Source organism: Vipera ursinii, assembly GCF_947247035.1.
Source record: "Vipera ursinii genome assembly, chromosome: 6".
NCBI lineage: Eukaryota > Metazoa > Chordata > Lepidosauria > Squamata > Viperidae > Vipera > Vipera ursinii.
In genome coordinates this window covers 58,864,064-58,887,251 of record NC_139515.1, presented here as the reverse complement: position 1 = coordinate 58,887,251, position 23,188 = coordinate 58,864,064, and the positions used below count along the sequence as shown (strand labels likewise).

At 38.7% G+C, this 23,188-nt stretch overlaps 1 protein-coding gene across 11 annotated transcripts in view; it reads right to left on the bottom strand.

The window, feature by feature from the left end:
• UBN2 (ubinuclein 2) overlaps positions 1-23,188 on the bottom strand; it is a gene marked incomplete at its 5' end in the record, with an annotated part of 87,857 nt that overhangs the window by 22,448 nt on the left and 42,221 nt on the right. For 9 of the 11 annotated variants that reach the window (XR_014492830.1, XM_083365493.1, XM_083365492.1 and 6 more), the window contains 4 exons: positions 2,947-3,193; positions 14,459-15,982; positions 17,635-17,677; positions 18,714-18,764. Coding sequence is in view for 8 of the 11 variants with exons in the window: in XM_083365493.1 (XP_083221619.1) it covers positions 2,947-3,193; positions 14,459-15,982; positions 17,635-17,677; positions 18,714-18,764 (1,865 nt within the window). The remainder of the gene's footprint in view (positions 1-2,946; positions 3,194-14,458; positions 15,983-17,634; positions 17,678-18,713; positions 18,765-23,188) is intronic. The other 2 variants (XR_014492831.1, XR_014492832.1) reach the window with 1 other exon arrangement.

Below are 23,188 nucleotides of genomic sequence, written 5' to 3'. Positions count from 1 at the left end.
CAGGCAGGTGTCTTGCTTGGCTGTGGCTTGGGGGGCACTTTTTTCATGCCATTGTAACTTCGAAAAGTCACTAAGCAAACTGTTGTAAGTGGAGGACTACCTGTACTTCATCACTTTTTTCCTTGTTTTTTTGGTCATCAAGTTTTTGACACCTTGCTAGGCGACTGGTGGTACTCGGATTTTGCCATATCCTAAAAGTGGTACAATGGGTGAAAAGGTTGAAAAGCCCTGTGTTAGTCCTCTCAAAAAAATGGCAACTGGATGGTTTTTTTCTATATCAATCTACATAACACCACAGGGGATTTGTTTGATGTCTAAAAAGCATGGACATGGAAGACGATTTGGCACAGAAAGCCAGAAGAAGACTGAAGAAAATTGGGGTTTTGACTTACTCATGAGAATTAAAATAGAATGTACTCAAATAGATGTGTACTTTGAATACTAGATATTGTTATGAGATGAGATAGAGAAAACGTTAGTTATTTATAACTTAGAAGTATAAATATTAATAGTTAAATTTGAACATTGATTTGCTTATAAAGGTTAAATGTAAAGGTAATTAAGATATATATAAGCTAAAAATCTATCGATGAATGTAATAAATATGTTTTTGTTTAGTGGTAATAATAAAAATCATTAGGTTAAATACGAGATAGTAGATAAGACAGGAAGTATTAAATGTTGAAATAGGAGGAATTTTGTTTACTAAATTTAAGATATCTGGAAATTACTAGAAAATAAGAATATTATATTGCATTACTAATTAGTTGATGTAAGATGGTGAGAATTCAAATAGATAAGATGTGTATCCTGAACACTAGATCTTGTGATGAATTATGATAAAGGGAATTGGGGTTATTTAAAACTTGGAAATTATAAATATCAAACATTAAATATATATATTAATGGGAAATTAAAAATTGGAAAAAATTAACCAGGACATTGTCTAAAAAGATTAAATGTTAAAACAACTAGGATATGTATAAACTAAAAATTATTGATAAATGTAAGAAAGTTATTTTTTATTTAATCGATATAATAAGAATTGTATTACCGTATTTTCCGGCGTATAAGACGACTGGGCGTATAATACAACCCCTGACTTTTGAGAAGATTTTCAAGATTTTTCGTCTTATACGCCGGAAAATACTTACATGCCAGTTGTCAAGTGTCCGACCATCTGATGCAGATGGTGCAAAGCCCTGCCGGTTCCCGCCTGATGCCAGACGGCTCCGCCGCTGCCGCCTCGAGAGGGAAGGGCGTGAGGTGCCTGCCACAGCTCCCCGAGGACTCCTTAGCAGCCGGGGAGTGCGCGCGTGCGCAGGACTGCCCTGCCGGCTCCTGACGCCGGATGGCTCCGCGGGTGCCGCCTAGAGAGGGAAGGGCGTGACGCGCCTGCCACGGCTCCCCAAGGACTCCTTAGCATCCGGTGAGCGCGCGCGTGCGCAGGACTGCCCTGCCGGCTCCCGCCCGACGCCAGCCTGCCCTGCTTCCTCCATAGTGAGAGGGAAGGGCGTGCCTTCCTGGGCTTGCTGACTTGCAGCCACGCCGGAGCCGAAAGGGGCTTTTCCTTCCACCCACCCTTTGGAATAAACACAAGAGCTGCGTTTACACGACGCGCTCTTCCAGGCCAGACTCTGCAAACGGCACGCCAGAAGCCGCAACCACCATGGGAACTCCGAGTCCCCACCTTTCGGCAGCCTGCACGGCCAAGCGCAATCTGCTTATGCTCAGATGCTGCTTGGGCAAGGGGGAGGGGCTTCCTGCCGCTCCCAGGGTCTGGCGTTTGCAAGGGGGAGGGGAAGGGGCTTAGAGCCTCTTGGGGGTGGGAAGAGAGAGTCACGTTGGAGGGGGGACTGGTCTAAGGAGGCTTGAAGTTGCTTTGCAAGAACGGGGGCGCTCGATTGATTTATGTACTATTTTCCGGCGTATAAGACGACTTGGCGTATAAGACAACCCCCCAACTTTTGAGAAGATTTTCATGGGTTAAAAAGTCATCTTATACACCGGAAAATACGGTAATTTAAATATGAGACAGTAAATACTAAGGAGAAAAGAGAGGAAACATTTAATGTAATAGTTTGAGATCTGTACTAAAGATATTTGTATGTTATTGAATTATTGACCAACTCAGCCGCCATGTTGCTTTTCAAATATTTAAATGTAAAACTTTAAAACAATAAAATTTTCTTTTAAAAAAAAGGAACCGGTATACAGGTACCGTGGATCAGATCCCCCCTCCCCCATTGGCTTCGCCTCATCACAGGCAGGCTGTCCTTGCAGGGCTTACTTTTGGGGGAGGGCTTATATTAGGCCCACCCCCAAAAAAATCAGAAGGGGCTTACTTTTGGGGGTGGGTTTACTTTCGGGGAAACATGGTAGTCCCTGCAAAGTATACCAACAATATACATTTGATAGCACCAAACAGAATATGTACAGGAAGCAAAATAAGGAGCAATTGCATAGTATCAGCGAGATGAAGTCTGTAAAAAAAGATTATAAATTATTCCAAATGTTAGCAAAGAAGAATCTGTTTAAAAAGGAGTGAAAAACTGGAATCAATTTTATGCAAATTTGGCATGTAGCTTTAGGAAAGGTAACCTATCTCAAAATAACCCTTCCACTTTCTATTGCCAATCCATGCATTAGTCGCTATTTGCAAAAGTTTAAATTACCAGTCCTAACTCATCACACCTTGCACATGTTTATTTGGAAAATCTATTCACAGCCATGCACTTGTACAGTCATCTAGCCAAGACATCTAGTACCTTCTAGCAGCCACATCACAATTGAGACAATTAAGCTAAGAAAACAATGAGAAATAATTATAGGCATAAACAACAAACTAATTTTCCAACAAATACAGAAAATTCAAAGAACCTGCCATTGATAAAGAAACATTTACTGAAAAACAGTAAAGAGCCCCCAAACCCCAGTTTTACTTACTCTGAGTTAGACTATGGTGGAAAGCTGCTGAGGTAGATCCCGAGGTGGTTGTCACTCCAGCCGTGTCTGTTCCAAAGCTAAGAAGCTCCAATGGAAACTGAAAGGGCATAGTCACTGGAACAAGACTTCCCAGCATCCCAAAAGGAGTCAGTGGAGTAGATGTCACATTCTGACTGGTTACAGACAATGGTGATGCCATGAGAGTCAAAGGTGAAGCATTTGCCAGTAATGATGCACCTGTTGTTGACTACATAGATAGATATTTTAAAAATGTTTTAAATTTGGAAGCAACCCAAAGCATACCAAATGTATTTAAGCATCATCTGCTCTCCCATTCATCAGAAACAATAATTTATAGCAATGTTTATTCATTTATTACTTAATTCATGATATAATTCAAGTCAGGGGTCCCCAACCCCCAGGCTAAGGCCCACTATCGGCCATGGAAGTGGCTGACGAGCGCGTATACAGCTCCATGTGCAAGCAGTGGGTACATGTGCCCACCACTTGCGCAAATGGAGCTGTGTGTGCATGTGGCCTCACCCTCGCATGGAACCATCCCCTCCACACACACACCCCAGTCCACAAAGCCAGAAAGTTTGGGGACCACTGATTTAAAAAAGGTAAAGGTTCCCCCACACATGCGTGCTAGTCATTTCCAACTGTAGGGGCCGGTGCTCATCTCCGTTTCAAAGCCGAATAGCCAGCACTTGTTCGAGGATGTCTCCATGGTCATGTGGCCAGCATGACTAGACGCCAAAGGCACACGGAACGCTGTTACCTTCCCACTGTAGTGGTCCCTATTTTTCTACTTGCATTTTTACGTGCTTTTGAACTGCTAGGTTGGCAGAAGCTGGGACGAGTAACAGGCGCTCACTCTGTTACACGGCACTCGGGATTCGACCCGCCAACCTGCCGACCTTCTGATCGACAAGCTCAGTGTCCTAACCCACTGAGCCACTGCGTCACTGATTTAAGTGATTTAAGTGATAGCAAATGTTGGTTGGCTCTTTTTTCTTGCAATAAATATAACTGACAGTGGAAATGTGAAAACTAAGTTTGGTGAGGTGGCAACTACAAAAAAAGACTTTAAAAAGAGATATGGACAGAAAAAATGGCAGAACAGATAAAAAGAGCGAAGCAAAAAATTTTTTGAAAACGCCAATAAACCGGGAAGATGGTTAGCTTATAAAGTTAAAAAACAGAAAGAAAAAAAAATGATATACAATTTGCTGGATGGGAAAGATTATTAACAATATAAAAATGAAGAAATAAAAAAGATAGTTAAAGAATTTTATAAAGACTTATATGATAAGAAGGAAATTTCAAGAGAGAAAACTGTAAAATACTTAGAAAATAGTAACCTCCCGAAGATCTCAGAGACATTTAACGGGCGACAGTTTGGAGGTCCCGGGGGTGGCTCTGGCGGTGCCCGGGCTGAAGCCACCGCCGCAACCCAGCGCCCGTCACCAGGGAGACGCGTCGCCGCCGCGCAGGTGCGTCCACATAAAAAAAAGTGGAACCGCGCACGTGCGTCCACGCACACACATGCGCAAAAACCAAAAGTGGCTCCCACTTTTTTATGTGTGATGGAACCAGTTCCCAGTGGCTCTTTTGCTTTTTCAGGTTGCCGACCCCTGCCCTAAGAGAAGCTTTCCAAAGGAGGACTGTTGAAAGATACACTTATTTGTTACACTTATATAACCACCTATCTTATAATCAATGACTCTGGGCATATATGTAAAAACCATATATACACAACAACAACAACAGCAACATTAATAACAGCAGCAACAACAATAGTAATAGTAATGGCTCTGGACACAGATATGGGATAACCCAAAGAAATACAACAAGGACGCAGCTTGGTTAAAAGAGGTGGATGCAAATAAAACAGAAGTTGAAATGAAAGAACTAGTAATAACAGCAGAATTGGTAGAAAAAAGAGCAAGGAAGATCAAGAATTGATCAGCACCAAGTGAAGATGAAGTGCACGGTTTTTGGTTGAAACATCTAACTGTTAGATGTTTGGCAGTTGAACAACATACTAAAAGGAGGAGAAATTGAAAAGTGGCTAACAACTGGGAAAATCTACCTGATAAAGATCCAGCAAAAGGGGCAGCACCAGGCAACTACAGGCCAATTACCTGCTTACCAACAACTTTCAAATTGCTAACTGGTGTGGTAGCTGATGCAGTCCAACAGCATCTAGTTGAAAACAATTTCTTTCCACCTGAGCAAAAAGGAGACCACCCCAATAGCAGAGGAACAAAAGATCTAACAGACAAAATTATCTTGGAAAACTGCAAGAGAAGGAAGACCAACCTGAATGTGGCATGGATTGATTACTAAAAGGCATTCGACTCTCTGCCACATGAATGGATAATCAAGTGTCTAGAAATAACAGGAGTCAATAGAAACAGAAAATTTGTGCAAAGATCGATGACACAATGGAAGACACAGTTGCAGGTCAATGGTGAGAGATTGGGACAGGTTAATATCAAGAGAGGTATATTTCAAGGAGATTCACTATCACCACTACTATTTGTTATTGCACTGTTTCCTCTGTCAACAAAACTTAATTACTCAGGCCATGGTTATCAAACATCAAAAACATCTGCCAGATTATTCCACCTCCTTTACATGGATAATCTGAAGTTGTATGGAAAAACATCATCTGAAATAGAATTGCTGCTCAACACTGTCCGTATATATAGCCAAGATATTGCAATGGAATTTGTAGCTTGGACAAATGTGCCACACTTATTATCAAACAAGGAAAAATAGTGAAAACTGAAGGAATCAAGATGACCCATGAAAATAACATTAAGAGTCTGGTTGAGGAAGATTACTACAAATACTTGGGTATCCTTCAAGCTGACAACATCAAGCACATTGAAGTCAAGTAAAAGATTAGAGATGAATACATCAAGAGAGTGAAGAAGAACTTAAAGATCAAACTCAATGGAGGAAATACCATGAAGGCAATCAACACCTGGGCAATTCCAGTCATTAGATACATAGCTGTAATAGTGGACTGGACTCAAGCAGAACTAAAGGCAATGGACAGGAAAACCAGAAAAATAACGACAATGAATCATGCCCTTCATCCACGCAGTGACGTTGACAGACTCTATCTACCAAGGCAAATAGGTGGGCGTGGAATGTTGCAAGTACATCAGATGGTTGAAGAAGAAAAAATGGCTTTGGAAAAATATCTGAGGGACAATGATGAAGATGCACTGAAGTTTAGTATGTCAGGAAGGCTTACTGACTACTGGAGAGAACAAACTGGCCTATAAGAAAGACCAAATAAAGAACAGAATGGAGGCATGGGAAGACAAAGCACTACATGGCCAGTACATTAAAAAAAATAGCTGGTAAAGCAAATAATAACAAGACCTGGCAATAGCTAAGAGCAGGAAAGTTGAAGAAAGAGACCAAGTGACTAATTCTAGGTGCACAAGACCAAGCCTTAAGGACAAATGCATAAAAGTCAAAATTGAGAAGACAACAGACAGTAAGTGCCATCTATGCAAAGAAGCTGAAGGAACAGTGGACCACCTGGTAAGCTGCTGCAAGAAGATTGCACAGACTGACTACAAGCAGCGGTATGACAAATTAGCAATAATGGTGCATTGGAAGATCTGCAAGAAATATCATTTGCCTGCAAGGAAGAACTGATGGGATCATAAAATAGAGAAAGTCATAGAAAATGAAGAAGTTAAATTGGTCTGGGACTTTAGAATTCAAACAGACAAGCATCTGCCACATAACACCCCAGACTTAACAACTGTTGATAAGAAAGATAAAAGTCTGGATAGTGGATGTGGCAGTGCCTTGAGACAGCAGAATAGAAGAGAAAGAGGCTTCCGGTTCCTGTTTTTCAGCGGAGCAATCGGAAGATTCGGAATGCCGAACCCTTCGGCTGAAATTTCTTTTTGTTGGGAAGCCTCAGGGGCCAGAACCAACCCTGAAGGGATGGAATGAAGGAAGGAAATCCCAGGGACTTAGGAGAGATGGCGGTCTCGGTCCAGGAGAAGCCTCCCAGAAACCAACAGAAGAAAAGGCTGGCTAACTCCATGTTGTCACAGCTGAAAACAACGGAAGCCATAAGCTTTTAAACTAAGTGGATTTTAAACAGCATGCTTAAATCTGGGTAAGAATATTGATTTTATCTATCCTACCTATTTTCCTGAAGAAGAAAGTCCCAAAATAAGAGACCTCCGGGGGGGGGGGGGGAAGGAGGAGGATTCTACTCCCTCCTTTTGGTTACCAGAAGTGGTGAAACTTACCCTTTAGAGAGAGAAAAAAAGACTAGAAAGACCTGAAAAATGAGCAAACGCTGACACCTACTGGTGGGTGAGAATTTTTTTCCTCCGACCCTCAAAGTTCTTAAAAAATGCAGCTGTGTAAACAAAGTGAGAGTAACAAATCTGAAGGAATGAATACTTTACAAAAGGAAACATATGATAAGCAGCAACAATTTCAAAGGGCAATGATTTTAAACCACAAAGAAATACAGAACAACCTTGAGAGTATGAATCAACTTATCTCCAACTTAATTTCACTCCAAGAAATTTCCCAGGAAAATACAGTAGAGATGACTGAACCTAATTATGAGGATAGAGACTTAAAGATGGAACCATATAAAATAAAAAATCATGATTTAATTCAAATGGGAAATATTTCAACACGTCCAAGCATCTTTGAAGATAAGGAAAAGAATGATAAAAAATACTTTACAGGGAAACGAATGATGCAGCAAAACATACTGATTAAGAAAGGCAATGGCCAGAGAAAAAAGATTAAAATGAAAATCAAGAAAATAGATGATGGGACTTATCAGAGAGAATACTTAAAAAAGAAACATTTGTTTGAATATGGCTAAAAATGGAAAAACTTTGGAATATATTACTCTTAGAGAGATGATTTTTTGTTGTTAACTAATACAATAAGAAACATTTGTTTGAATATGGCTAAAGAAATGGAAAAACTTTGGAATATATTACTCTTAGAGGGATGAATTTTCTTTTTTTAATAATTAATACAATGTTTTTTTTCTTTTTCCTTTGTGTAAAAAAAAGTTGAAATGATTTAAACAAAGGAAATGTTTTAGTTATTTAAGAAAAGCATAAAAATGTGTTTTGAATGAGAGTTAAAGGATTAGATGATTACATCTACTGAATGGAATGCTTAGTTTAAATATATATTAAATTAGGGATACATGTCTTCAGTCGTATGTTATTTTTTGTATCTCAGTGCTTTTTTCTTTTTTTCTTTTTTCTTTCTTTTTTTCCCCTCTTTTTTGTCTCTCTTTTCTTTTTCTACTTTTTTACTTATTAAGAAATATAAAAGTATGAGAGGGCTTATATGGAAAAAATAGAATTAAATCCACCAATGTAAATGTAGTTGTTGAGAAAATTGTCACTAGTAAGAATATTTAAAATTTGGGGGGAGAAATAAGCTGAAATAAGCACGGTAACAAGATTTAAGATAAGGCAATTAAAGTGACAAATAGGATTATTGGAAAAAGTATATACTTAATTGTTGTTTATCAAAATAATGAGAATTGTTTTAATCTAATGTTTTGCAAAGAAAGATACTTTGGGGAAAGGGGAAATCAACTGAAATTAACATATGGAATATAGATTATAGAAATCAATTGTTAAAGATTGTCTTATAAATGTTACCCAGACAACATACAGTACTGTTTACAAATTACTGAATGATTTATGTTATATTAAAAAATACCAATAAAATATATACCAAAAAAAAGAATAGAAGAGAAAGAACTGGAGAAGATATCAAAATACAAAGACCTACAAATCGAAATAGAACAACTGTGTCAAAGGTAAGCAAGTGTAGTATCAATAGTAATAGGTGCTTTGGGTGCAATCCCATAACAACTGGAGCACCACTTGGACACCATTGGCATTGACAAATTCGCCATTAGTCAATTGCAAAAACGGCCTTACTAGGAACTGCTTCCATCCTGCGACGATATCTGTAATACCATCAAACATCCACATCTGCCTATCCCAGGTCCTTGGTGAGGACTCGCTAGGTAGACAAAACTGCCAAATCCAGTCTGAACATCTGGGTGACAGTGCGATGATCAATAACAACAACAACATCACTAAAATGTTAAAATTATAGAAAGCACAAAACTAAAACAAAATTTAAAAAACACATGTTAATTACAAAGGACAATCTCAGTATTTCTTCAATCTCCTGAGACCCCCGGGCCTGCTGACCCAATCTGGTCTTGAAGGATCTCCAGAGAGTTAAAAGTGATACGGTCACTTTGATGTAGCAGTTCTTCCACAACAACCACACACCACCTAGTAGTTTAATATTTCCCTTTGCTTAGCTGATGAGTAATCCTAACTTTTTCTATCAGGGAAAGTAGCTCTCTACATGAAGTCCAGTTACTAATTCTTGAATTCATTTACATAATTTCCTAACCCTTGGTATGTCTGAAGAAAGCATATTTTTACCAAAATAAAACTGAGAGGGGCGTACAAACTAATTTGCATGAAAAAAGGTCGTGAATATTAAATTGCCTTCCATTGTCAAAATGAATTCTCAGGATTTATTCAAGATCCCCAAGATGGTGCCACTGATGGCAGCCTTGGTGAAATGCTATTGTTTTTGACATTCTTTTTTATTTTTCTGTAACTACAGATTACACACACCAAAAATGAGCTTATGAACATCAGACAATTTTCTAAGAATATTTTTCCTCTGGTTTCTCCTGTCTTTGCAAAGGCAGAAGTTATGTGGATATTATGATCAGAGAAGCAACAGTTCTATTCAGTAGCTGGAGAATACAAAGGAAGTGAAGGAGAGGAAGCATGCTGCTATGAGACTGAGGAGGAGGTAGGTTAGGACTTCACTCCCATTGCTTCACCTAACAAATCAATAATTCAACAGTGAATGTAGGTTTGTCAAAGGATAAACTGTTTAGATTTGTCAAATGTAAGTTTGTCAATGAACTTCTCTCTCTAAATAGGAACAACCCTAATTTTTCTAACTCAGCAGTATTCTGCTTTACAGAAACTTGGCTCAGTGAGACTATTGAGAATATAACATATTTACTCACCAAGTACACAAGGAATTTATCTCTGGTGCAAAAGCTCTCAGTGTACTTGCAAATCAACAGAGTAATAGTAATCATAATAATAATACCAATAAGAAGCAGTAGTAAAGAAAATGGGAAGGATAATAATAATACTACAGCCATAGAACATGGGTAAATATCCTTAGATATAAGACAGCGCTGTGGGAATTAGGTGTACAGCAGAATGATGGCATGAGGGAAAAAATGTTCCTGTGTCTAGTTGTTTTGGCACGCAATGAGTCCTGAGAGGAGGAATTGAAACAGTTTATGTCCAGGATGTGAGGAAAGGAATTGAAACACAGGCTTTTAGATTCAAAGGGCAGATTGGGTTATAGAGATATCTGCTAAAAAAGAGGAGGGAGAATCTGCTTCTAAGCTAATAATCCCCATTTCTAGGGATTCCTGGCTAAAGTACTGAAGTTTGCAAACGATACAACAATCATTCGCCTCATTTGAGACAGTGATGAGTCTGCATATAGACAGGAAGTTGAACAACTGGCCCTGTGGTGCAGTTGAAACAATCTGGAGTTGAACATGTTTGAAACTGTAGAGTGGATTTTAGGAGTAGCCCATTTATTATACCACCTCTTGCTACTTTTTGGTTCTGCACACCGACTTTGGCATTGGCTTTGGTGGGGGGGTGGAATGGTTTCACCTAAATCCCATTCATGCGCAAATGAAGCTTTGTATGCTCTCCTGCCACTTTGACGGCCTGGTTCCCAATAGGCCGCAGCCTAGTAGTGGGCCTTGGTCCAGGGGTTGAGGGCCACTGTCTTACTATATTCGACAGCACAGTTTCAGCAGAAGAATCCTTCAGGTTTTGAGGTTCTATAATCTCCCAGGACTTGAAATGGACACTTAACATTAGAACCATCATTAGAAAGACACAACAAAGAATATATTTCCTGGGTCAACCCAGGAAGTTCAGACTGCCCCAGGAGCTGTTGATACAGTTTTACAGAAGAATTATTGAATCTATCATATGTATTTTTATAACTGGTTTGGTACAGCAACCAAACAGGGCAGGCACAGACTCCAACTGATACTTAGGACTGCAGAAAGAACAATTGCAAACAGCCTTCCTTCCATAGAAGATCTGTATAGCGCAAGCGTCAGAAGGAGACCCCTCACATCTTGGACATCAACTCCTCCCCTATAGACACCACTATATGGCATTGCATGCTAAGACAACTAGGCACAGAGACAGTTTTTTCCCCTTGTGCCATCACTCTGCTGAACACCTAATTCTCATTACTGTCGAATGTCTTAGGTGTATTTACCCATGTAGTATGGCTAAATATATTGTTACTATCCTTCTTATCTTCTTTACTATCCTTTCTTATTGGTATTATTATTATAACTATTATTACTATTCTGTTGCTTTGCATGTACACCAAAAGCTTCTGCACTGGCGACAAATTCCTTGTTGTCTAATCACTTGTTGGCCAAATAAAATATTCTGTTCTATTATTTTTTACAGTGGCCTCCAGACTGGTTAATGACCCACTGATCTTCATGAAAATTAGAGATTGCCGGCGGGTAACACCCAGAGATAGGGCCTTCTCAGTGGGGGCGCCTGCCCTTTGGAACCAGCTGCCAGTGGAGCTGAGGACTGCCCCCGACCTCCGTTCATTCCGCCAGGGCCTGAAGACCTGGCTCTTCGAGCTCTTTGGCCCAGGCTGAGGATTAATTTATTTTAATTGGGGTTTTATTTATACAGGGATAAATTTAATCTTTTTTAAACTTGGTTTTTAACTTTTGTATTTTTGTTTTTAATTACCCTGTAAACCGCCCTGAGTCCTTCGGGAAAGGGCGGTATATAAATGTAATAAAATAAATAAATAAAATAAATAAATTATGAACCACATTTTTTTGGGGGGGGGAGTTTTAATTCTGCATCTAGAGATTTCTTGATTTACTTGGAGGATCCTGCTGTCTACAATGATCAAGTGCAAAGAGGTCTTTGGTGTTTTCATAAATGTAGCCCTTCTGCTAAGCTAGAAAAATGCACCTTTGAATTTCTAGTGTTAGACTATTTTATCATGTAAGCTAGAATATTTCTTACCTTATGACCCTCCTCCAATCTCCATTCTCCACCCAGAAAACTTCCTTGATATCTAGCTAGTCCTAAATCAGACTCCTAAGGGCAGAACAGAAAGTCTTTCCTTGACTGATCAAATTCATATTCATCAAAAGCAGGATTCATAAGTGCAGGGTTATGTTCTCAGCTTTTTGGGGGGAATGAAAGAATTCTACCCAAAGTCATGTGGGAAATTCCATAGCTAAGAGTAGATTAGAACTTAAGTGCTCAGTGACTGCCCAACACTTTAATCACAAAGTTCTTCTCAACACATGCCTTCTATTCTCCCATGGCTTTGAAGAAAATTTTGAAATATACAGTGGTGGGATTCAGCTGGTTCACACCACTTCAGCAGAACCGGCAGCTATTTTTTTGTTGCCTAGGCCCAGAAAGGACTTCCGGAAGCGGCATCTACACAGAGAACCAATTGTTCACATATTTGAATCCCACCACTGGAAATATCCTCTTTGACTGTGAGAAGTAGAGAAAACTTAGCAAGTCTTGGACAAATAAAGAGAAGGTGTTTTGATTCCTATATAGTTTCAATCTAGTCTGCAATGGAGTACTTACTTTAGCCAATTTGTGAGTCTTTTTCAAGAAAGAAGACATGAATAATCAGTTACTATGTGATAAATTGAGATGTTCAGCTGAGTGGATGGGGGAAGGTAAATGCAAGCATTTAAAAGAGGCATTCTTGACAGCTGCAACCAAAGAAATGGAAATTCTACTTCCTTCTTGCTAAACTCATAGGATGGAAGGAGGGATTGGAAATCTCATATGCTTCCAAAGTTGAAGAAACAGAAAATGGACACAATACTTTCTAGCCATTCATGACCAAGAAAAGATCTAACTTCAAAGGAAATAGGAAGAAGAAAATAGAAAGGTATCATAAGGGCTGAATTTTGCAATTCAAGATTCAGAAAAAGAGAAAGATACACATAAAATATTTCATCTATGTCCAAATATCCGTGAACTCAGAAGGCAGGAAGAAAAAGTCTAGAGTTTGAATTTTAGAGTACACACCTATGCATTTATTTCTTCACACTGTAAAGAACAAATCAACTGTTATATACACCAACACATTTAATTCTTGTCTACAATAAAGATTCTACTTTAGCTATTGTACCTGAGAGTCTTCTGCCAAGTTTAACCAATTGCTAAATAAAGAGTTAAGTGCTCTGGAGACCTGAGATTTATTGCTCTGTCCTAGTATAAAGCTTGACAGCAACTATGCTAAATGTTGTTATTCAATAAAGGTACATACTTTAGGAAATGTTGGTCAATTGAGTATAACTTTTTTTTGTGAAGGCAGTGGCAGCCCATTTCTATAATATTGCCAAAAATGCATGGATGTGTCCGTGTAATTATTACTGAGTCAAGTTTGACTCAAGAGTGTTTTTATTTTTACTCAAAACTGTTAAAATACCTTATTTACACACACAAAGAAGAACAAATACATTCCTTTATCTAGCCCCAAGAAACAGAAAGGAAAAATATCAAAAAGAGTTAGGTTGAAGTGGAGGGATAGTTACACAAGAAAATGAATGAAAGTGAAGCAAAGACAAGGAAACCTAATAGGAATGAGGCAAGAAGTGGTTAACTAGATAGGGAAGGAAATAAAAGAAGAAGAAAAAAAGCTCAGTTTAAGCATCACAAAAAGGGACAGGTTTACCAGCCAAACAACTCTTCTCAAGTAGCTGTAATTTTCAAGGGGTTAGGGTTATTCTATAAATAAAGTAATTCACCCATCTAAATTATTGCATTGCTGCTTTTCTAGTAATTTATTCTGCATGGTGTTTATAACAGTCACAATAAAAAAGTCTTAAGATACAAATAAATATATTACAAATTAATTTTTGTCTTTATGTATTAAATCCCAGTGTGTCAGTTATCATAAAATGCTATAAATAAAGTTGATTTATAATAAATTCCATCTTCTAGTAGCTATAGGAATATTGATAAACACAACCCTGATTTGTATTAACGAGTAATCCTTAGTGTTTTTAAAAAACTTTTTACCTTAATGTTAAAATAAAAACTCACCCATTATGGGCCACTGTTATGTATGAACCTGGCCATTATAACTTGTTTAACAAACTATAGCTTAAATATGGAACCGTATCAAATATGGAACCGTATCAAAACAGACATTTAAGGTTCAATATTTTCGTTGAAATAAATCCTATTACACTGAGTGAACTTATTTCTAAATCCACACACCTTTGCATTCATTACTACAGTTCACAATTTAATAGTCCCTATGTACAGTTATATTATATCTTAAGTTCAGATTCAGATTCAGTACATACCTGTACACTGGCTGGTATAACTGTAGACCCTGAGGCAGAAGATGGTCTATGTGGAGTTGATAACTGTTTAGTAGCACCCTGTGCTCCACTTCCTGCTGCTCCAGAGGGATTAGTCCTACTAGCCCCACTTGAATTTAAGCCACTTCCCCTATTGATAGGTACATTTAATCCAACTCCACTCATGTTATTTTTGCCAGAAGTTCCAGAGGCTGAGGAACTGGATAATTTAGAAGGGGCTTGAGGATTCTTTGCTGGTTGAAGGCCTGAGGTTCGGTTAGAAGAAAGTAAATTTATTGTGGAAGATTGTCGGTTGACATTTACTCCACTGGACTGTTTATGAAGGGAATTGTTGGGGTGACTATTCTGGGATATTAGTGTACTTGGACTGGAAGAACTGGAGGAGGATGTGGGCTTGGTTGTAGAGGTGGACTTAGATGAGGGAAGTTTAAGAGATGCAGTAGGTTTGGATGTTACAGAAGGCTTGGGTGCTGGGGGTTTGGGAGAGGCAGCTGGTTTAGGAGAGGGAACCATGGAGAAAGGAGGCTTGAAACCCTGGGCAGAAACGTGTGATACCATGGCCTTGGCCAAATAATTACTAGAGGTAGAGGTGCTGGATGTTGTCCGAGACACAAGTGGGTGAACCATTTGGGAACTCCCAGAGGTGGCATTAGACAAAGGAAGGCGGTATACTACTGGTTTATCTGAAGTCTTGGTTACTGGGGAAGAACAGGAAAGTTTGGGATTGCTACTTAATTTTACCACAGGATTGGTTTGAGATTTACTAATAGTAACTTGCAGAGGAGACACATATTTTTGTTGGGCAATGGACTGCTGGTGAACTTTTGCCACTTGTACTGTTGAGGAGCCACAGCTTTGGATTTCTGAGGAGGTTACAAGCACAACTGTATCCTTTGGCCTTTGTGAAGTAGGAGAAGCTGTAGCTTGCCCTTTACAGGAGGAAGAAATATGGGTCTGGGAAGAAGCAGCTTGTATTTGACTTGACCTCTGTAACCCTTGCTGCAGAAGCTTGGCAGGCAATGGTTCCAAGGAAACCTTAGGATTTTGAATTGAAGATCCAGCAATAAGGCCTGAGGAGATACCAGTCTGAAGCAAATCCTGGGATTTCTTTGGTACCGATCCTGTGTGTCCAGCTATAAGACTTGATGAATGTTGTGTTTGAACAGCCTCTATCTTTTTTGAGGATGACAGAGGTAATTTGCTCATTATGCTTGCCAACTTCTCTTCTCTTAGCCCTGCCCGAGGTCTTGAAGCAGATGTGTCTACAGAGGACACAACAGAAGAACTCTTGACCCCATTATTAATAGCAGCCAGAGCATCAGAAACAGAATCCAGTGAAGGCGGATTAAATGACAGATCTTCGTCCAGTGAATCATCTAGGCAAATTGTCTCTGGAGCTGGAATACAACTGGTTACAGCATTGATAGGTGTGCTAGTACTTGAAGCAGGAACACAAGCTGAAGCAAAAGGGGGACATGCTCTCTGCTCCTTCTTCGGACTAGAATCCTAGTATAAAAAGAGAGAAAAATGAATTTGTTTTTGAATTCTGCTAGCAGCGATGTTTCCTAGTTTGTGTAATGAAACATCTGTAAGAAAACAAGCAAGTTCAAAGAGCACCAAGGACCCCTTATTTCCACCCTGAGCTACAAATATTCTCCTTTATTGAAAACAGCTCTTTATAAAGCAAAAGATTCTGTGAAGAGAAGGAGAAAAAAATAAAGAAAACAGCATTTTACAATCTGTTTCTCACTGAGCTCTATTGGGCATGCTTTATTCTGAAGTAGAAAAATCTTTCTCAGGCAAAAGGCAAATCTTAAAAAAAAGTTAAAGCAAGTATATGGCTTGATCAGTCTGAGCTGTTTTTCTTTCAATGATAATAATGATTCACATTTTTATATTATACATATACAGCTTTCATGTTACTTACACGGAATATCCATTAAAATAGCAAGGGATAAAATTAAAGACCAAATGGCATACAAATAGCAACAAACATGACATTTTACTTTACGTATACCTAATATTCTAAATCCAAGGGGGGGGATTTAAAATGGTGTAGTTATTCATCCTCTAAAATATTTTTTCATCAAGTAAGAAGAGTGGACTTGAGTGTAATAAAAACTGCAACCATCAAGTTGAGAAAGTTCTGGAAAATGAGTGAGTTAAGATCTTGAGAGTCTTTTAAGATCCAAACAGACAGGCAACTTGCTCATAACATCCCTATAGAAAAGTTACTGAAAAGGTTTAGGAAAAACAATTGGAAAAAATTACAAAATACCAGGACTTACAGATTGAATTTGAAAGCTTATAGAAAAAGAAATCTGTTATTATATTGTGATTGGAGCCCTTGGAGAAATACCTAAATGACTTTCTCAATATTTGGAAATATAGAATTTATTAGACCTCAATACTCTAATTTTACCAAAAAAAATCACTCTGTTTGGAACTACCTATACTCTTAGATGCTACCTTAATAATTTTTAGGTCCTTGGTTAGGACTTCAATTATTAAGTTTTCATAGTCTTAGACCATGAATCTAAATGTAGATTACTTCAACACAATTTATTATTATTATTATTATTGGTCCTTCGGAAGAACTTGATACATATGAAGACCAACACCAAGAAAAGAACTGGCAGCTGTGACCGCATATTCTTGTGAATGGATAATAATCTATTTTCAAGTTTCTAAAATAAAATAAAGCCACTATACACTTATCAGCATATAGAAAATTGCAAAGCTATAAATATTCTGGTAGAGTTGATTACTGTAGCACTATCCTAGGTCCTTGGAATCAATAGGTGATCAAAAATGCCAAATCCTATCCAAACATCTGGCTGACTGTACAAGCAACCATAATAATTTATTATTCTTGTATACTACCCAACCAGTGGTGGGATTCAGCTGGTTCGCATCACTTCGGCAGAACCGGTGGCTAATTTTTTGTTGCTCAGCCCAGAATGGACTTCCGGAAGCAGCATCCACACAGAGAACCAGTTGTTCACATATTTGAATCCCACCATTGTACCCAACTAACAAAGACTCTGGGTGGCCCACAGCAATCAAGCAAAGCAGCTACAATAAAATACTTGAAATGTTGTTCTATTTAGTATATCTCAGACTATTATTTCTTCATTTATAAGTAATTAATTATTTACCTTTCCTTTGGGTTTAGGTGCCAGAATCACCTTCTTCTTTGTCCTAAAGAGGATAGCGCAAAGATAATTATAACAATATCTGTAGTTTTTATTCAAGCACTAGGTACTTTTGAAAATTTACTGCTATAATTTTACTGCTAGAGAGAAGGGTAACTAAATCTAGAATCTGTACATTGAAACAGCATGTGAAAACAGCTTATTTAAATTCAGGATTTTTAGCAAGTGACTCTTGCAGAGGTGGTGCCACTTTGAACAACAAGCATTATACCAGGTTATACCCAGAATAATTAGAAATACTTCTGAAAACAAGGCAAGACAATCTTCAGGGAAAACAGTACATGCACTGGAGATTAATGGCCTTTCCCTAAAAAGTTATTTCATATTTTCGATGATATCATTTTGAGTAATTACAGCATGAAGGAAAGGAAACCACTAGAGGACAGCTTTATATGTCTGCTTTTCATATAAACCAACTCTACAGCAGTAGCATCCTCTACAAATATAACTGGGAGTAAGAACATGCAGGGCTCTTTTAGAACGCCCAGAACGGAGTTCTGGCACCTTTTTTGGATTTACTCTTGTAGGGTAGGCAAGGCGGGTTGTATGACGTGTGGGAGTTCCGGCACCTTTTATTTTTACAAAAAAAGCACTGAGAATATGCACGAATATCTAGAAGCAGTTGGTTTGAAATACAGTATCATGTGGTGTTTGGAAACCCTGACAAGTGGGTCTTTATGATTTTAAAAATGTAAAAAATCAATAGTAATTTCTGTCAACCGATTAGCAGTGTTATATGTTTAATATTACTATACTATTTGCTGCAGAAGTTGTTTTCATATTAAAGCATAATTTCATATGTTTGAGGAAATGCAGTGCATGCTACCTGTTTGCAAAATTCTTATTTTTAGATATGTCAAGAATAAATCATAATAATTAGAATTTTGAATTTCTATTACCAATGGAATTACAATTCAAACAATAACTATTGTAATAAACATAAATTATTGTGAAATTCAGACAATCATGATTAAAGTATTGCAGAAAAATAAGAAAAGTATATATATTGATGTTATACTCACGGAGCAGATGTGAGATGATTATGAACACTTCGGCTTTCTTTAAAAAGCATCCTGTAGAGACATGTGGAGAAGAAATAATTGTAATTTATCAAATTTATTAATTATTTCTCACAAATCATTTTATGTACTCATATATTTGTACACCTGCTTAGCAGAAGAAGGTGGCTGAAGACAAATATACTCAAAAATTACAATTTGATAGCCCTCCGCAATATAGGCCACAGCAGGTGGCTGCAGCCAGCAAACCATAAAAATAATCACTTGTAAATATCTTATGAAGGATCATCTACAAATGACAAACAATAATTAAATCAGATCATATTAAACAGGCTGCAGTATAAAAAATTAAATTTGTCTTTATTAATTTGTTACATCTGTATGTCATCCCAAAATTTCTGTGAAGCTCAATTACATAAAATCCACTCACAACTATCAATAAAAACTAAACCACAATATAATAAAATCACAAATGGTAAAATCTTTTATAACTGCAAAACAATGATTGTATCAAAATTTCCCTCAATAGAGTTAGTCCTCGAGTTACAAATGTAATGGAGCCTGCCCATTCCATTCATAACATGAGGATTCGGAGGAGTGAATCTCATACCTTGAACACAATTCACTCCCAGCTTTCACCCACACATTCACTAATGCCGTCTCCCTTCCACAGCATCTGCCAGGATGGCGGTGGCGAGGGGCCGGAGGCATGCACAGGACAATGAGGAGCGGCAGTGGCGAGGGATGGGCACATGCCTGCCTTCTTCCTATGGAACCAAAGTTAGAGGGAGGGTGGCTGAAGAGAGGGACAGTTGGGGTTCTGCCTGCTTTATTACCGGCAGGCTATTAACAGGCAGCCCGCTTCATTTCGCTAAAAAAACCCTTTTTTATTTTTAATGAAATAGTTCTCTGTTGACCCAGAGATGGGTGGGGAGCACTCTTACGTTTATGCATGTTAATAGCCTGCCATGTTAATAAAGCAGGCAGAAACACAACCGTCCCTCTCTTCAACCAGCCTCCCAGTAACTCTCTGAGGTCCCACGTGGCAGGATGCATCACAGCATGGCTGGTTCCCCCCCCCCCCGTCCTGGCCTCGGATGCCCTCCTTTTCGCAGGCATGACTCACTGTAGCGCCAGCCAGCTCAGAGGTGGCTTCTCTGAATTGCTGGAGGCAGGCGAGGTGGGGGCTGGTTTTTGTCTTCTCCTCTGGACGGCTTTGGCAGATTTCCCCCCTCACCTGCATACCCACCCTCTTCCCTTTCACTCCCCTTCCAAGCCCTCTTTGCAGCTCTGCCCACACAGCCACTGAAGTGGCAGGTGGAGCGCCAGAAAGCATTTCTCTGCTGCTGTGGAGTTGGAGATCTTGCCCCACCCACCACCACCCATATGTCCTCGCTTGCCAAATCATTTCTTTTCTAATCTTCTTTCCAGTTCCTCCATCACTTCCTTGGTCGCCATGTGCAGTCCCAGAAACAAAAGAAATTTGTGGGACTAAAAAAAAAGTTCAATCAATCAATCCCAACTTCGCGAGATTTTTTTTTGCGAGAAGTTGGGATTGATTGATTGAACACGGTGGTGGAGGAAGTGATGGAGGACCATGTCAGAGCTGGAAAGGTGTTGCATGGGTCCAATCGTGGGCGGCATTTCTGCCACACATCAACCAGTTCTCTGAACTCAAAAGAAATTAGCTACCAGTTCTACTGAACCGGTGCAAACCAGCTGAATCCTACCACTGCCCTGGATCTCCCCCAAACCTGCCCGGCCCCCACAGAGGTCCCCCCCACAAGCAACATTGAACTGGCCATACCCACGCCCACCCCATCTGCCGTGACAACAGCCATGCCCACCCAGTGGGCCACACCCCCCCCGCCCCTGAGGGCACCACAATGCTGATGTAGCCCTGGTACTTTGCGATAAATAAGTGGGTTTTGGATTGAAGTTTGGGCACTCAGTCTCTAAAAGGTTCGCATCACTGGCCTAGGGAGACCTGAGGTGGGGAAGGGAGGGAATAGCCAGGGTGAACATTGAAGTGTCACTGTGGTTGTTCGTAAGGGTGAACAACTGCCGTGGTGCAGCAACATTCATAATTTCAGGACTTTTTTTGCAAACACTAGGGGGCACGTCGAACGTTCACTAAGGGAACACTTGTAACTCAGGGATTACCTGTAACCATAAATCTGATCCAAGTTGGCAGATCTTCTTCCAAAGCTACTGTTTTTGGAAGTTTTTATTCTAGTTGCACAGTGGAAAGATCAAGTTAATACATCTCACAATTCAACATTTAAGAGCCCAAATATGTCTGCCTTGCACATTAAGATCCATTCAATTATTATCAAACAATCCTGCAAGCTTAATATCCTTTCAACCAAAACCTTCTCCTGTTTGAAAATTTTGAATAGAAGATTTTAGCACCCATCTCCTCACAAAGTACTTTAACTATTCAGCTGCAGTGAGTCAAACATCAAACAGCTCAAGCATTTTTTGTTGAATAATGCAGTACAACTTGCCAAATCAGTTTTTGTAATTTTGTAAATTTCTAGAGTGACCCAAGAAATCATGCTTGTCACTGTAGCATTGCTATGGAAGGCCAGCACTGTAACTGTTCAATCCAGATCAGTCTTTGAAAAATGTTAATCAGTGGAAAATATTTCTACACTTGTTTGAAAAGCTGAAGAACTACTCACTAAGTCTTTGTCTGAACAGCAACAGTAAATATACCATAAGATTATTTATTATTTTATTTATTTAAAATTATCCACATGCTAACCACCATTTGAAAAACATTGGTTCAGAATATTATTAATTAATGTATTTGGTTTTAATTATTATAAATTTAAGTATTGTAGAATCTTCCCAAAAATTGATATAGCAAAACAGTAATGTTTAACCATGGTTTGTAAGGGGATTCAAATGCCTAAACTGCAGTAGAAGGACAGATGTGAATATATAATGGACTGCAAATACACAATGTCTCGTTTGGATTACTGTAAAATATAAGGCACTATATATGACATATATTTAGTTTTTCTAAGAGAAAGTACTGAGTCACAAATAGCAACTTGCTTTAAGGAACATACATATTAATAGAAGGCCTAATAATACCAATCTTAGGACTGAAGTAATAGAGAAGTGACTAAATAATATCAACTTCAAAATTCTGTTTTCTATTGTTTCTTCTAACTCTGATCAATAACAGTTTTCTCTCATTAACAGAAGTACATAATTGATAATCACAAAAGTATCATTATTTTTTGAAGTGTTAGGCATGTTTTTTAAATAAGTCAATCCTTGGGCTTAAGGAAGAGCTTTGAAGAATTTACATAAACAGTGTGATTTAAGACTGTTCCTTGATATACTGCTTTTGTATTCGTTTTTCTTTATATCACACATATAACCAGGAAGTGCAACCAAAGCTATTATGTTCCCATTCCAAACTATAAAACTGAGAATTGTCATATTTTCAACACATCTGAAGGCCTTCAAAGAGTATTCATAGTAAGGTTGTTCTAATATGGTCAGCTCAGAATTTCATGGCCATGAATCTATCCCAAATTGTCATTTAGTTAATAGGACATATCCTCACTTTTTTGTTCTGGGTCAAGAGGGCTAGTAGGGGAGGTACAATTCCCTATTATATTCAGGCCAGAAATTGCATTTCAAGGCATCATTCCCCCTTATCAGTGTGTGGGACATCAAGTTGGTCTGCTCTTCAAACCTTATCAAATTTGATGGATTCCTAAATGGTCTGGATTTTCCAGAACTTACAGCTGTCAATCCCATTGAAGCCTCTTTTGATCTAAAGATCTATGGAGAAATAAAATGGGCCAGTGTCATCATTACTCCGGTTTTATAGCAACTCAAAGGAGTCATACACTGAGGGGTCTGATTCAATAAGTTGTCAGCCTCAGGAGTTGCCAAACAATCAACTGAAACTAATCTTCACAGATAAAATGCAGGAATAGAGCTTACTGAATACTTTGGAAAGCTGAGCAATGCAGCTCCTTTAGAAGCAAGATCACAAATGCCCATAAATGAGCCACACTTGTATCTAGGTCAATGAAGAACCATCATCAGGTTGGCTTCTTTGCTGAGAACTCACCAAACTTGGATCTGATTTTCTATGTTCTTGGATCCAGATCTGACTCCTGAATTTCAGCTCCTTGACCTGAACTGGCTCAGTAACTTCCCTGGCATTTGACTCTTGGACTGTTGTAGATTAGGTGTTTCTGTAATCTTAAAATTTTACTCTGGACTAAACTTTCTAGCCAACTGGCTCTCAGGCAAGATTCCACTCTCTTGTATATATTTCTAAAGCATGCACGTACTTGCACATTTGGCTCTCAGTCTATCTTAGTGCTTGACTGTTAGCTACTCATTAGCAAAGAATTTGTAAATGAAGGCAGTTTGTATAGTCTCACTTTGAAACACTGACACTATTTTGTTCCAGTGCTATCACATCTACAATTGTATATAAACTG